We start from the raw sequence: 16536 nt of genomic DNA, 5'->3' as shown, positions 1-16536 counted from the left end.
ATTGAATGAATACAACCTTTTACTACCTGTAGAACCATGATCCCTCTCCACTGGCTTCTCCCCATCTGCTTACAAGCACACTTAGGTCCCTCTAATTTAAAAAATTCCACCTTCTCCCTTTAATTGCTTATAAGAACCATAGTGTGTGTCTGTGTGTTCATCCAACGTATCCCAAACTGAAACCGTTATCTGTCCCCCCAAACCCTTCTCTCTTCCAAATTCCCCTATTACCATCAAGTGTCCTCCAGGTCACGCAGGCCCACAACCTAGGTACCATCCTGACTCCTCGTTCTCACCTCCCATATCCAATCTACTGCCAAGTCCTGCAGATTTTACTTTCCTAACATTTCTGTATGTGCCCCCTTCTCTCCTCTGACAATGTCAGGATCCTATTGCAGGCCTGGACCATTACACTAGCCTGATGTCATAGGAGTGAGTGAGTTGGTCTTCTGTGGGTTGGTTTCTCAGTCTCAACTCAGGGACTGGGAAGTTCTAAGAGTTGTTCAGATAGATACTGACTTTTTATTTCAGAATGGCTATACTCTGCTGGTTCTCCTCATTCCTCCACACTCTCCTCTGTCTTCCCCTCATCTTCACGAACTCTTTATGTGACTATTCCCCAATGTTCCGTCCTAGATCCTCCCCTCTTCCTACGCTACCTTTGTATCCCTAATAAACTTATTCATTCCCATGACTTCAACAAGCACCTCTATTCAAATAGTTATCAAATGCATACTAAAATGATATCCCTCTATAGTACTCCACTAAAGGCCTACTCCCATGACTCATCATAGTGCGGATGGACCCTTGATTTTCTTTTTTTTTTAATTAATAATTTATTCATTTAATATTTTTAGTTTTCAAAATTGAGTTCCACAAGATTTTGAGTTACAAATTTTCTCCCCATTTCTACCCTCCCCCCATTCCAAGATAGCATATATTCTGATTGCCCTGTTCCCCAGTCAACCCTCCCTTCTATCACTCCACTCCCCCTCCCCCCCATCCAATGTCCCTTTTCCCCTTATTTTCTTGCAAAGCAAGATAGATTTCTATACCCCATTGCCTGTATATCTTATTTCCCAGTTGCATGCAAAAATAACTTTTTTGTTCTTGAGCATCTGCTTTTAGAACTTTGAGTTTCAAATTCTCTCCCCTCTTCACTTTCCACCCACTCTCCTTAAGAAGGCAAGCAATTCGACATAGGCCACAAATGTATCAATACACAAAACACTTCCACAATAGTCATGTTGTAAAAGACTAACTATATTTCCCTCCATCCTATCCTGTCTCACTTTATTCAATTTTCTCCCTTGACCCTGTCCCTTTTCAGAAGCGTTTGCTTTTGATTACCTCCTCCCCTTATCTGCCCTCTCTTCTATCATCCCCCCTTTCTTATCCCTTCCCCCACTTCCCTGTGGGGTAAGATACCAATTCAGTGTGTATGTTATTCCCTCCTCAGGTCAAATCTGATGAGAGCAAGATTTACTCATTCCTCCTCATCTGCCCCCTCTTCTCTTCCAATGAACTGCTTTTTCTTGCCACTTTTATGTGAGATAATTTACTCCATTCTATCTCTCTCTTTCTCCCTTTCTCAATATATTCCTCTCTCACCCCTTAATTTGATTTTATTTTTTAGATATCATCCCTTCATATTCAACTCACCCTGTACCCTCTGTCTATATATATGTATATTACCTTCAACTACCCTAAGACTGAGAAAGGTCTCCTGAATTAAAAACATCATCTTTCCTTGTAGGTATATAAACAAAACAGTTCAACTTTAGTAAGTCCCTTATGATTTCTCTTTCTTGTTTACCTTTCCATGCTTTTCTTGATTCTTGTATTTGAAAATCAAATTTTCTATTCAGCTCTGGTCTTTTCACTGAGAAAGCTTGAAAGTCCTTTATTTTATTGAAAATCCATATTTTACCTTGGAACATTATACTCAGTTTGCTGGGTAGGTGATTCTTGGTTTTAATCCTAACTCCTTTGACCTCCAGAGTATCATATTCCAAGCCCTTTGATCCCTTAATGTAGAAGCTGCTAGATCCTGTGTTATCCCGATTGTGTTTCCACAATACTCAAATTGTTTCTTTCTGGCTGCTTGAAGTATTTTCTCCTTGACCTTGGAGCTCTGGAATTTGGGGACAATATTCCTAGGAGTTTTCTTTTTGGGATCTTTTTCAAGAAGCAATTGGTGGATTCTTTCAATTTCTATTTTATCCTCTGGTTCTAGAATATCAGGGAAGTTTTCCTTCATAATTTTTTGAAAGATTTTGTCTAGGCTCTTTTTTTGATCATGGTTTTCAGGCAGTCCAATAATTTTAAAATTCTCCTGGATCTGTTTTCCAGGTCAGTGGTTTTTCCAATGAGATATTTCACATTGTTTTCCATTTTTTCATTCCTTTGGTTCTGTTTTTTAATATCTTGATTTCTCATAAAGTCACTAGCCTCAACTTGCTCCAATCTAATTTTTAAGGTGGTATTTTCTTCAGTGGCCTTTTGGACCACCTTTTCCATTTGGCTAATTCTGCCTTTTAAGGCATTCTTCTCCTCATTGGCTTTTTGGAGCTCTTTTGCCATTTGGGTTAGTCTATTTTTTAAGGCGTTATTTTCTTCAGTATTATTTGGGGTCTCTTTTAGCAAGTGGTTGACTTGTTTTTCATGATTTTCTTGCATCACTCTCATTTCTCTTCCCAATGTTTCCTCTACTTCTCTTACTGGCTTTTACAAATCCTTTTTGAGCTCTTCCATGGCCTGAGACCAGTTCATGTTTTTCTTGGAGGCTTTTGATGTAGACTCTATGACTTTGTTGACTTCTTCTGGTTGTATATTTTGATCTTCTTTGTCACCAAAAAAAGATTCTAAAGTCTGAGTCTGAGTCGGTTTTCGCTGCCTGGCCATGTTCCCAGCCAACTACTTGACCACTGAGCTTTTTGTCAGGGTATGACTGCCTGTAGAATAGAGAGTACTTTGTCCCAAGCTTTAGGGGCTGTGTTGCTGTTTTCAGAGCTATTTCTGTTGCCACAAGCTCTGCCACAGCAGCACTCTACTTCCCCAAGAGCCGCCAGCCAGGATTGCGACCCAGATCCAAGCAGGGCAAAGCGCTCCCTGCTCTCCTGCTCTGATCTGCCACTCAATTCCTCCCACTGAGTAGGCCAGGGACTCCAGAAGCAGCTGAAGCTGGAGCTCTGGAAGCAGTTGCAGGAGCTTCCTGCTGCTGCTGTCACCACCTGCCACACCACTTCTGCCACCCCCAGAGCTGGGGCCAGACCGCTTTCTAACCTGATCTAGCAGTTTTCCCACTAACCTGGTCCATGGTCTTTGGCATTTTTTGTTTGAGAAGTCTGGTAACTGCTACAGCTCAGTAGTTCATGGCTGTGAGGCCTGCTCCAGGTGGCCAACTCTCGGTCTGGTATGTCCTGGCACGGCCCACATTGGGCTGCACTCTGCTCCCAGCACTGTGCGATAGACCCTTCCCAGCTACCATCCAGGCTGTCCTAGGCTGGAGACCGGCTCCCCTCTGCTATTTCATGGGTTCCGTAGCTCTAGAATTTGTTCAGTCATTTTTTATCGGTGTTTGGAGGGTCCTGGGGGAGAGCCCTAGGCAAGTCCCTGCTTTCCAGCCGCCATCTTAGCCCTTGATTTTCAGAGGCTATGGTGGCAAAGTACAAAGTCTGGCTAGAAAGTCTTGAAAGCATAGGCTTAATGTCTATTGTTTGAGAATGAATGTAGATTAAGTTCACAGAGGCTCATCACTAGGTTAGTGGTAAGGGTAATAAATTATTTTTGGACACAGCAATTCTATAAGATGGCCAGCTAAGTTATAAAGCAGGGAGTACCTACACTAATGAAATTACAGGCCCTTTAAATATTGAAGAATAACAATTTACCTTAAAACTTACAGAGCCCTTTATACACACCATTCCATTTGATCATCACAATAACCATCAGGTATCATAGATATTATTGCCACTTTATTGATAAAGGAAAGAGGATTTTGGGAAGTTAAGGGACAGTGGATTAAGGTGTTGTCCCGGGTCTCAGTTACTCATTTAGTTTTGAGTCAATTGTTTAACAAAGTGGAAAGACTTTATTGCCCCATAGATAAGCCTTATTCTAACACTGTGGATATCTCCTAGATAAGGTACAAATTCCTTGCCTTTTCCTGTATACAATTTGCCTCAAATTACAGCATACAGCTTATGATGATCGATGGCTCTTGGGCTAGTTCATCCATTTGAGTTAAAATAAACCCTTGGGGTTGGCCTTTAAAAGGAGCTACGGAAGGACTTAGGGAGACTTGGAGGGGGGGTGGGTTGCTTGGTTCTCTAGCAGATATGAAGATGTAGAGAGTTGGTAGCATCAGAAGGGAATTCTCCTAGGGATGACAGAAGCCCACATGAAAAGTAAGAGAAGATTAATCTTTTATGTGCTTTAGATATGAGTTCTTTCTGTGGTAACATGTGCTTTTTCAGGTTAAATAAAATCTGTCTTATATTTTATATCATAACCTGACCCCTTGACCCTTTTTCTTTTACTTGGAGACCTAGACTCTGATGTTCCCAGAGGGACAATGAGCCAGGGTCAGCAAGAAACAATTGAGAAGCTGCCAACATCGACTCCCTTCTCAAACTCAGAATTCAGTCTGAAGCATAGCTCACTGGCAGAGATCAGATACTGCGAATGATTTGGGGCCAAAAAGCAAAGGAGTTGCTGTGTGCCTGAGGCTTATGAGCACAAAGCTTTCTATCTCTTGGGGTCATGCAAGAGTGTTAGGAAGTAGCAATGAGGCTGGTATTGATTGCTTTGGGATATTAGAAAGTGCCTAATGAAGGAAGGCATTTGGGCAGAAAGCTAGCTTTTGCACTGAATGCTTGGTAGTTTGTGAGTTGGTGTGTCTTGTGGGAGCTTGGAATGAATGAAGAAAAGATTTGTTATATACAGAAGAGAGAAAAAGTGAGATAAGTGGGATGGCATGTGGCCAAGCTGGTGAGCCTTGACCCTGATCTGAAAGTGTTTGAATATGGGAGTCTCAGTCTTAGTGTACCCCCTATTTAATGAAATAAACTAGCTGGAAAGAGGAGTAAGAGGCTGTTTTTCACATTTAGTCTTGGATCATTTAATTGAATTGTGTACTTCTGAGCTCCTTCTGACTCCCCCTTGCCCCTAATTATCAAGCATTTATTTTTTTCTTCTCTCCTACCTCACCTCCCCACCACAGGAAAAGCAAAACAAAACAAAAACTGTTGTAACAAATAGGCATAGTTAAGTAAAACAAATACCCATACTGGTCATGGCAAAAATGTGTGACTCATTTTGCAAATTCATCTACCTCTATCTGGAGATAGGTAGCATTCTTTATCAGTCCTCTGGAATTATTGTTGGTCATTATGTTAAAAGCCTTCAGCCTTTCAAAGTGTTTTGTTTTTATACTGTTGACATTATGGTATTAATTGTTCTCTGCTCATTTCACTGGGGATCATAGTAGTCTTCCAAGTTTTCCCTAACTGCTCTTTCTTCACCATTTATAGCACAATAGTATCTATTACATTCGTATACCATTTTGTTTAGCTATTGCCCAATTGATTGATAGTTTTAAGTTCTTTGCCACTACAAAAAGAGTTGCAATAAAATGTTTTATCTATAGGATTTTTTTTACTTTTTCTTTGATCACTTCTTGGGACTTATAGTGGCATTGCTGTATAAAAGGATATGCATAGTTGGTAACTTTTGAGGTATAATTCCAAGTTGCTTTCTAAAATCGTTGTACCAACTTAAGCTCCATTAACAGTACATCAATGTGCCTTTTTCACATAGTTTCTCCATGACACTTGTAATTTTTCTTCTTTTTTGTCAGCTCTGCCAGCTCTTTGGGGGTAAGATAGAACCTCAGAACTGCTTTAATTTGCATTTCTCTAGTTAGTCATTTAGACTATTTTTTCATATAGCTACAAACAACTTGATTTCTTCCTCTGAGAGAAGCCTTTGATATCATAAATTGGGGAATGGCTCTTATTCTTATAAATTTGAATCCATTCCTTAGATATCTTGGAAATGAAATCTTTATCAGAGAAACTTACAGCAAGATATCGTCCCCAGTTTACTATTTCCCTTCCGACATTAGTTGCATTGGATTTGTTTGTGCAAAAAATTTTATGTTGTATATATTCAAAACTGTAATCCTTTTTATCTTTTGTTTGGTTATGAACTCCTCCTCCATACATAAATATGAAAGATAATTTCTTCCTTGTTTCTCTCATTTGTTTATGATGCAAACTTCTGTACGTAGGCAATTATTTGGGCTTTTATCCTGATTAAGGAGGCGAAACTCAGGACGAAGTGAATTAAAAATAGTTTATTATAAATACATCAAAGTAGCAACCCCTTGATGAGCTGGAGATCAGAGATGGCTTCAAGGTGGGGGTCAGCTTTTATCGGTAACTTTCATAATGAGATAAACACAGTTCCCTCAGTAAAAGAGGTTGGGCCCTGACATCTCAGATCCCCCCCAGGGTGGGAAAGAGTAGGTAATGCAAAAAGCTGCAGACTTGATGTTGACTTCCCCAACACAGTCTCCCCCAACACTGATTGACAAGCAGGGCTGGGAACAATTGGTTACTGAATGAACTTAACTTTCAATAGGGCATGTATCTAATTGGAGCTTATCTTGGTATATGGTGGAAGGTATTTATATCAATTTAATTTCTGCCAATCTGCTGTCTGTTTTTTCTTAACAGTTTTTATAAAACAGTGATCTCTCAACCTGTTAGCTGTGACCCTTGGGTTTACTGAACACTAGGCTACTAAGTTTATTTGCTTCTGCACATTATGTACATAATCTATTCCACTGGTCAACTTCCCTGTTTTTAAAATTTGTACCAAAGCATTCTGATGGTTACTACTACTATACAGTCTGAATTATGGTACTGCTAGGCCCCTTTCTTTCACTTTTTTTTATCTTTTCCCTTAAATCAATCAACCAATCAATCAACATGTATTATGCTCCTATTAGGTGCCAGGCACTTGAGATAAAAAAGGAGGCAAAAGACAGTCCTTGTCCTCAAGGGGCTTACAATATAATGACCTTTTGATCTCCAGGACAAATTTATTTTATACTTTTTATAGTTATGTTAATAGGATAATGGAATTTCTCTTTCTATCTTTTCCCCCTGGGTTTTGTTGGTGATGTACAGAAATGATGATGACTTAATATGGATTTATTTTATATCCTGCAACTTTGTTGAAGTAATAGTTTCGATCGTTCAAACAGGGCAAGTGTTCACATGGTGGTCAGAAAAAGTGATACAAGGACACTCTCAAGGTCTCTCTTAAGAACTTTGGAATTGACTGTGTGACATGGGAAACATTGGCACAGCACTGTCCAGCACGGCGTGCCCTCATCAGGGAAGGTACTGTGCTCTGTGAGCAAAGCAGAATTGAAGTAGCTCAACTGAAACACGATATGCACAAATTTAGAGAATCCAGCCCAGATATTCACAGGACTATTCGTGCCTGACCTGTGGTAGAGCATTCTGAACTTGTATTGGCCTGATCAGCCACAGCTGGGCACATTGATCCTTGACCCTAACATAGTAATGTCATTTTGGTCCTCTTCGAAAATGAAGGATGATAACAAGGTTGAATCTCTCAGGTTGTCTAAGTATACAGTCATAGAATCTGCAAAAAGTGATTTTTATTTCTTTTTTGCCTGTGCTTATTTCTTCAATTTCTTTTTCTTGTCTTATTGCTATCACTAGACTTTCTAGCACTATATGATATGGTGATGGTGACAATGACATCTTCCCTTTATCCCTAATCTTATTGGAAAGGACTCTAGTTTATCCCCATTACATGTGCTAGCTCTTGGTTTTAGACATTTTAAACAACTTATCATGTTAAGGAAGGACCATTTATTTCTATTATTTTCTCGTGTTTTTAACAAAAATGGGTGTCATATTTGATCAAAGCCTTTTTTATATCTGCTGATATAATCACATATTTGCTGTGGTTATCAACATGGTGAGTTATGTTTATTGTTGTTGTTTTCAGTTCTATCTGACTCTTTGGGATCCCTTTTGAGGTTTTTTTCTTGGCAAAGATATTGGAGTGGTTTGCCACTTCCTTCTCCAGATCATTTGACAAATGGGGAAACAGGGTGAAGTGACTTGCCTGGGTCACACAGCCACTAAGTGTCTAAGGCCAGATTTGAACTCAGGTCTTCCTGACTCCAGGCTTGGTACTATATCCACCGCACCACCTTGCTGCCCAATCATGTTTATAGTTGTCTCAAACTGGACCAACCCTGAATTCTTAGTACAAATTTAACCACAGTATATAATCTTTGTGGTATATCACTGTGGCCTCTTGGATAATATTTTATTTAAAATTTTTATATCAATGTCCATTAGGCTGGGATCATGGCCAGGCAGTGAAAACAGACTCAGATTCAGACTCAGACTCTGGAATCTTTCTTTGGTAACAAAGAAGATCAAAACATACAGCCAGAAGAAGTCAACAAAGTCAAAGAGCCTACATCAAAAGCCTCCAAGAAAAACATGAACTGGTCTCAGGCCATGGAAGAGCTCAAAAAGGATTTGGAAAAGCAAGTTAGAGAAGTAGAGGAAAAATTGGGAAGAGAAATGAGAGTGATGCTAGAAACCATGAAAAACAAGTCAATGACTGGCTAAAGGAAACCCAAAAAATACTGAAGAAAACAACACCTTAAAAAATAGACTAACTCAAATGGCAAAAGAGCTCCAAAAAGCCAATGAGGAGAAGAATGCCTTGAAAGGCAGAATTAGCCAAATGCAAAAGGAGGTCCAAAAGACCACTGAAGAAAGTACTACCCTAAAAATTAGATTGGAGCAAGTGGAAGCTAGTGACTTTATGAGAAATCAAGATATTATAAAACAGAACCAAAGGAATGAAAAAATGGAAAACGATGTGAAATATCTCATTGGAAAAACCACTGACCTGGAAAATAGATCCAGGAGAGATAATTTAAAAGTTACTGGACCACCTGAAAGCCATGATCAAAAAAAGAGCCTAGATATCATCTTTCAAGAAATTGTCAAGGAGAACTGCCCTGATATTCTGGAGCCAGAGGGTAAAATAGAAATTGAAAGAATCCACCCATCACTTCCTGACAAAGATCCCAAAAAGAAAACTCCTAGGAATATTGTCACCAAATTCCAGAGCTCCCAGATCAAGGAGAAAATATTGCAAGCAGCCAGAAAGAAACAATTTGAGTATTGTGAAAACACAATCAGTATAACACAAGATCCAGCAGCTTCTACATTAAGGGATCAAAGGGCTTGGAATATGATATTCTGGAGATCAGTGGAGCTAGGATTAAAACCAAGAATCAACTACCCAGCAACACTCATGCTCCAAGGCAAAATATAGACTTTCAATAAAATAGAGGTCTTTCAAGCTCTCTCAGTGAAAAGACCAGAGCTGAATAGAAAATTTGACTTTCAAACACAAGAATCAAAAGAAGCACAAAAAGGTAAACAAGAAAGAAAAATCATAAGCGACTTACTAAAGTTGAACTGTTTTGTTTACATTCTTACATGGAAAGATGATGTGTATAATTCATGAGACCTCAGTATTAGGGTAGCTGAAGGGAATATACATACACACACACACACACACACACACACACACATATATATATATACACACACACATATATAGACAGAGGGCACAGGGTGAGTTGAATATGAAGGGATGATATCTAAAAAATAAAATCAAATTAAGAGATGAGAGAGGAATATACTGAGAGAGGGAGAAAGGGAGAGATAGAATGGAGTAAATTATCTTGCATAAAAGTGGCAAGAAAAAGCAGTTCTGCAGGAAGGGAAGAGGTGGCAGGTGAGGGGGAATGAGTGAATCTTGCTCTCATCAGATTTGACTTGAGGAGGGAATACCATACACACTCAGTTGGGTATCTTACCCAACAGGAAAGAAGGAGGAAGGAGATAAAAAAGGGGGGATGGTAGAAGGGAGGGCAGATAGGGGGAGGAGGTAATCAAAAGCAAACACTTCTGAAAAGGGACAGGGTCAAGTGAGAAAACTGAATAAAGGGGGATAGGACAGGAAGGAGCAAAATATAGTTAGTCTTTTACAACATGAGTAGTGGAAGGGTTTTACATAATGATACACATGTGGCCTATGTGGAATTGCTTGCCTTCTTAGCTGGAGGGTGGGTTGGGAGGGAAGAGGGGAGAGAATTTGGAACTCAAAGTTTTAAAAACAGATGTTCAAAAAAAAGTTTTTGCATGCAACTAGGAAATAAGATATACAGGCAATGGGGCATAGAAATCTATCTTGCCCTACAAGAAAGTAAGGGAAAAGGGGATGGGGGGGAGTGGGGTGACAGAAGGCAGGGCTGACAGGGGAATGGGGCAACCAGAATATATGCCATCTTGGAGGGGGGGAAGGTAGAAATGGGGAGAAAATTTGTAATTCAAACTCTTGAGAAAATCAATGCTGAAAACCAAAAATATTAAATATATAAATAATCAAAAAAAAAGTCCATTTCAGATGGCTTCTCCTCTGTGATACTTTCCCTGACCCTCTCCACTCACATATCCAAGGATACTCCCTTCATAATAATTGTGCCTTAGGCTTCACATATCACTTTGTTTTGCACCTCTCTATATAACTGTGATACACAATAATATAGGAAATGTTTTATCTACTCTGGTCTATAAATTCTATCTCTTGGAGTGACATTCCATCTCACTCAAAACATGGCCATGTTAAAAAATGTTTGTCTCATTCCACGTGTTGAGTCCCTCACTTACCAGTAGGTGGGTCACAGGCTTTGCCCCACTGCACTAATCAGATATAAAGTCTTTCAAAGTATCTTATCTTTTCAATATCACTGTACAAATTGTTCTCTTGCCTCTGTGCTCTGTCATTCTGTGTCACTTTGTAAAAGGTTCTCAAGTTACTCTGAAACGGTCCCTTTTGACATTTTTTACTTACATAGTAGTATTCTATAACATTCATAAACCATAAATTTGCTACATAACTGATGGGTATCCCGTACCTTCCACTACATAAAAAGTACTACTATAAATTTTGTACAAAGGCAGTTAAGATGGCATAGGGGATCGAGTGATGGACTTGAAGTTAGAAAAACCTATTTTTTTGATGCTAGCTTTCCAATCACAGACAAGTCACTTAACCTCTGTGAGCCTCAGTTTCCTCATCTGTAAAATGGGGATAATGCCTTATAGGATTGTTATAAGGACCAAAGAACATAGTAAATATGAAGCAGTTTGCAAACTTAAAACCTTATGAAAATGCTAACTATCATATGGGTCCTCTCCCTCTCTTTGAGGTATGGGTAGGCATAGTTAGGAGTACCTGGGTAAGCAGTTTTGTAATGTTTAAGGCGGCCATCGTTGCAAAGTGCTTTCCAGAACATCTGGACCAATTCACAGCCCCACCAATATCAACAGTCCTGTTTTCCTGAAGTTCTTCTATTATCTGTCATTCTCTTTTTTTGGTCATCTGTAGCAACAATCTGCTAGCAGCTACTGTGGCTGTGTAAAACCAACAACAACCAGCACACAGAGGTCTATCAACATAGGTTCTTTGATCTGCTTTTCTAAGGAAAGCAACTTTAAGGTGTTAACAATTTCACTTTAATCAAACATACATATATCATTCACTTAGTTCAGGGGGAAAAGATCGGCCCCCTGAGCTTCAAGGCAAATACAAACAGAAATTACACACATCAACAGACAGACCTTGTCTGATTCAAATCACAATTTATAGTTACCAGAGAAACACCAATATCTGTCTGGGTTATCAAAGCCAGGGGGCAGCTATGACGGCTTGCCCAGAGTCTCAACACTCCTTCTATGACTGAGCCCCAACAGTCAAACACCAAGCTCCCCTCAATTACATCCTGCTCGGAGCCCTGAGGGCTCTGATCTCACCCAGGCTGGGTGTGTGAAAGTTCCCCATGGTCAGTATCACATCATATACAAGTCAGTGACTCCTGATTGCCTCAGTGCAGAGAAATGGCTGAGAAATATTCCAGAACAAAGATAGCGAAAGGTTTCCCGCCAATTTAAACAAAGGGGAGACTTAATAGTCTTAGCATCCCAAAGGGGAAGAAAAGGGAAAACTCGGATTGCCTTAACATCCTAAGTCCAGAGTTGCTTTAATTTGTGTCTCTCTAATTATTCGCGATTTGGAGCATTTTGTCAGCCTTTAAGACTCATCTCAAACCCCACCCTTTGTGATTTCCCTTTCCCCATGCTGCTAGTGACCTCTCTGGCATTACCTTCAATCTATGAGTATTTGCTTCATACTTATTTCCATCTTGTCTTCCCCATTAAATTAGGATCTCTATGAAGGCAGGACCTGTTTTTGCCTTTCTTCATGTGTCTTTAGGGCACAGCCCACCATAGCTTTGCAAGTAGGAAGTGCTTGATAGATGCTTATTGACTGCATATCTGTCTCCTACCTAGAACAATGCTCTGCACACAGGTGCTTAATAAATATTTGAACTGAACGTCTATTTAATGCAACTTGATACAGTTTACTGCTCCTTTTGATGTCTTGTTTTTTATTATTTTCACAAACGTCTGAGACAGCACCTTTGCCAGACTGGAAACCACCTTTCATGTATCCGCTTCTTGATTTGGTCTGTTTCCAGACATGTACTACCCACTCCCTTCTCTGCACCACACTAGACAGAGGAATTTGAAACAGTTAAGAAGTAGGAGGAGCCTGAGATTATATAACACAATTTATAATGCACAGCATTCCAAAACACTTGAAGGTCAATACCAGTTGGGTCCCCATAGCAACCCTCTGAGGTGCCACAGGTTAATTAAAATCTGTTACCTTTATGATACAGGATGATCAGCATTTAAAGATCTGATAGTGTGTGAGGTAAATAAACTGTGAAGACTTCACAGGGACGATATGTATAAATATATATCTATATCTATACTAAGAAATGTTTAAAAATCAAGAAATAGGGAAGTGAAAAAAAAATTCTGAGGCCATGAGAGTCTGATGGCTCAGCCTCTGGGAAAGTTTACCCTGAAACTTTTTGTTCTTTTTCTTCTGGTTCTGATTTAAAGATTTGCTCAGTAAGAACGGGGTCATAATGACCTGTTTTTCTCTACTGTAAAGAATGGAGAGGGTCTCCCCCTCCCTTTATCCAATTCTCCTTCTTTAGATTTATAGATGTCACCTCAGTTGTAATCATTAACTAAGGGAATGGGAATTGGAGTTTCTGTGCCTCAATTTCCCGGTTCTTTGTCTAGCTTTTGTGCTCAGATTGTAAGCCCACCTCCCAGCCAATGGTGAGAAGGGTCAGAGGTGGGCGCGAATTCCCTTGTGTTAGGTATAATTATGGGTGCTTTGCCCCTTGTAAAGCTCCTCCCTTGCTGGATTTGTTCTAGCAGGGGATGCCCAATTCAGGAGAATTGAACAAAATTTATTTCTGTTCCCATCCTGAGATGGCTCCTTATTATAAATTTAATTGGTGAGGGTCTTTCATCCCACACAATAGGATCCCCAGCCTGCTTTGTATTCTGCCCTACATCAAACACCTTTCTAATACCAAATCCTAAGTGTGTTGTGATCTATTCAAATTTAGAGCAGTGCTATCCTTACTTACATTTTGCCTTTGAATCCTGGATCCAAGACAGGTCTGTTTCTTAATTGTTTTTCACTTTATTTTCTTCAGTCCTCATGAATGAAAATGTGCTTATCTCAAAAGCAGCTTATTTTAACTGATTTTTTTTTGTAAGAGTGTTTGCTAAAATTAATAATGTCTGATTCAGATGCAGTGATTGCTATAGACTTCATATAAAATTCTTCCCTAAAATCACATCATATTTATATTTTATATGAATATTTTATCTTAAAGCTCTTTTTCATTTTTGGGGAAAATGGGCCTGGTTTAAAATAAAACAAAACCCTCTACCATTCCCACTCCTAACCTCCATCTTTTTTGATCCTTAATAAGCCTACTTCAACTCCTTTTAATTAGAGGAAAAAGGAAAGGACTGCCAATGGTGGGGGGGAGTGAGAGAGAAGGGGTTTGTAATCCCAGTTCTGCTTCTTCATCTGTAAAATGAATGATTATTTAGGGCTGGTAAGGATCTTAGCGATCACTACAGCTAGATTTGCCTGGAAAGGAGAGCTTTTAGTTCAACTCTCCCACTATCACAGAAGTTAAGTGACTTGCCCAAGGTCACACAAAGTAGCAGTAGCAGTTGTAACATTAGAACTTGGATCTTTTGACTCCAAGTGAAAGATTCTCCAGAATATCACACTGCCCAATGCTTACTATTCATGAACAAGATTCTTCATTTTTCTATTCCTGGCATTCTCTCTCTCCCCTGCCTAGAACATGCCTCCTCCACTTCCAAGTTCTGACTTCCCTGGCTTCCGTTTAAGTTTCAAATAAAATCCCAAGTTCTTCAGGAAGCCTTCCCCAATCCCTCTTAATTCCAATGCCTACCCTGTGTTAATTATCTCCCATTTATCCTGTCTATAGTTTGTTTCGTATATATTTGTTGGTATGTTGTCTCTCCCAATAGACTGTAAGCTTGTGGAGGGTAGGGACTGTCTTTTGCCTCTTTTTGTATCCCTCCATTAGCGCAGTGCCTGGCATGTAGAAAGTACTTAATAAATGTTTATTGATTGGCCTATTGCCTCCTGGATGAGCCTGCTCTGACTAGCTAGAGAGCTGATTATAAAACTTGCAGTGTGGACATTCTTACACCTCAAAAGCTACAAATCGGGGCTTGATTTATTGTTGTTAATTGTCTAGACTTAAAAAAATGATGGAGAAAATGTTAATAATTCAGGTTAAACTTTGAAGTGTGTTGTGCTTATAACATTTTTTTTTTTTGGAGAGCTGTTAAACATTTGCCAGCACACTCCTGAGCTACTAAGTTTATGATTCTTAACGAGACAGGAGCTACCAGGTCACGGCTTCCAAAGCTGACCAAGGCCAGAGGCTGTTTGCTTGGCACAGTGGCTACTTTCTGTTCTTTACCAAGGACACTCTGAACCTGGGAAGAAGGTAAGGAGCCAGAAAATGGTCCCACATGCCCAGGAAATCTGTTGTCTTTTGAATTCCGAATCCTAGGTGCTACCCTTTCACCAAACCCTCCTCCAGTAGGGAAGTGAGGGAAGAAAATATCTGGAAGTTGGCATTTGCTATTAGTGTTCAGTGAGAGGTCCCTAATAGCACTATAGTATGGGAGCTGGAAGGGGATTTAGGCAGGTCAACAACCATTTTAGTAAGCACCTGTGTGTACCAGGAGCTAAGCTAAGACCTGGTGATGCATAGAAAGGCAAAACCAGTTTCTGCCCTCAAGCAGCTTACCATCTAAACACAAGCACCTATGTGTGAACAATATGCACTGCTCATCTGTGTCAGATTCCTCTCCATCCCAGCGGACCATGGTAGGCAGGCCCTTCTATCCTGCACTATCCCTCAAAGCCTGTCCAAGTTCGTGTTCCTTGTTTCCACGACACTAGCTATCCGCCTCATCTTCTGCCCGCCCTCTTTCCTTTTGCCTTCAATCCTTCCTAACATCAGGCTCTTTTCCAGCCGGTCCGGCCTGCTCATTACTTGGCCAAAGTATTTAAGCTTCAACTTCAAAATACATAGAGGATAATGACCCTCAGGCCCAAATCCATTTTACACATGCGGAAACTGGGACCAGGGAGGTGATGAGCCTGTTTCTGTCCTCTACAAAACGACAATGTCTGATTCAGAAGCCTTTTTTTGCTGTGGATGTCTCCAAAGCGAATATTTCCCGACTTCACAATTGTTAATGACAGCCCCTGCTTCTCAGGGTCGTTGAGGGATCAAATGAGATAATTTATACGGCGCTTAGCAGGCGCCCGGCACATTTGTAGGCGCTGTATAAACGCTAATATGATATTAGGCTTTTATGGTTGTTGTTACTAAATCATTCTGGAGGAGGAAGGCTGCCTACCCAGGTGACTCTCTAAGAATACTTTTATTTCAAGCACTAATTTTGATCCTAAAAGAAAATTCTGGATCCAAGTCCCCAGTGGCTATTATCTCTCTCCAGGTGGTAGTTTCTGGCACATGTAAAAAGGGTATGGACAGGATGTTCTCCTGGGGTCGCTCCCAGCCCCGGGCTCCCTACTTCTGTAGATCCAGAAGGTGGGGTTCGGCTCGCGGGTGCTCCGCCCCTTGCAGCAACCCCCCCCCCCCAGGCGCATGTGCCCCTCTAAGCCTCGACTCTTTTACCTCCGCCGTGCACTTCGCGATCTGAAACGGGACACCCTTGAACAGCCCCACCACCTTCAGCTGGAGGACCACCTCCGGCGGCTTCTTCAGACTGGGGCAGGGGTAGCGTGCCGAGGGCTGGCAGGGGGGCCGGCTCTCCATGACCCCCTCCCTCCCCGGCGAGCGCGCTCTCGTGCCTTCGCGCCTGCCTCCCGAGGGCCCGGGATCCCGCCTCGCTGGGAGCTCGTTGCTCGCTCTCCCGGCCGAGACACCAAACA

General features: G+C 40.7%; 1 protein-coding gene across 1 annotated transcript in view; it reads right to left on the bottom strand.

Annotated features, from left to right (window-relative positions):
* PPIL6 (peptidylprolyl isomerase like 6) overlaps nt 1-16420 on the bottom strand; it is a 59732-nt gene extending 43312 nt beyond the window's left edge. Inside the window, exon 1 of the mRNA XM_036769307.1 lies at nt 16280-16420. Within this exon, the coding sequence (XP_036625202.1) occupies nt 16280-16420 (141 nt within the window). The remainder of the gene's footprint in view (nt 1-16279) is intronic.
* Between the last annotated feature and the right edge of the window lie 116 nt (nt 16421-16536).

This window comes from Trichosurus vulpecula, chromosome 7, assembly GCF_011100635.1.
Source record: "Trichosurus vulpecula isolate mTriVul1 chromosome 7, mTriVul1.pri, whole genome shotgun sequence".
NCBI lineage: Eukaryota > Metazoa > Chordata > Mammalia > Diprotodontia > Phalangeridae > Trichosurus > Trichosurus vulpecula.
Note: the sequence above shows the minus strand (reverse complement) of the source record. Positions and strands in the feature narration are given on the sequence as shown.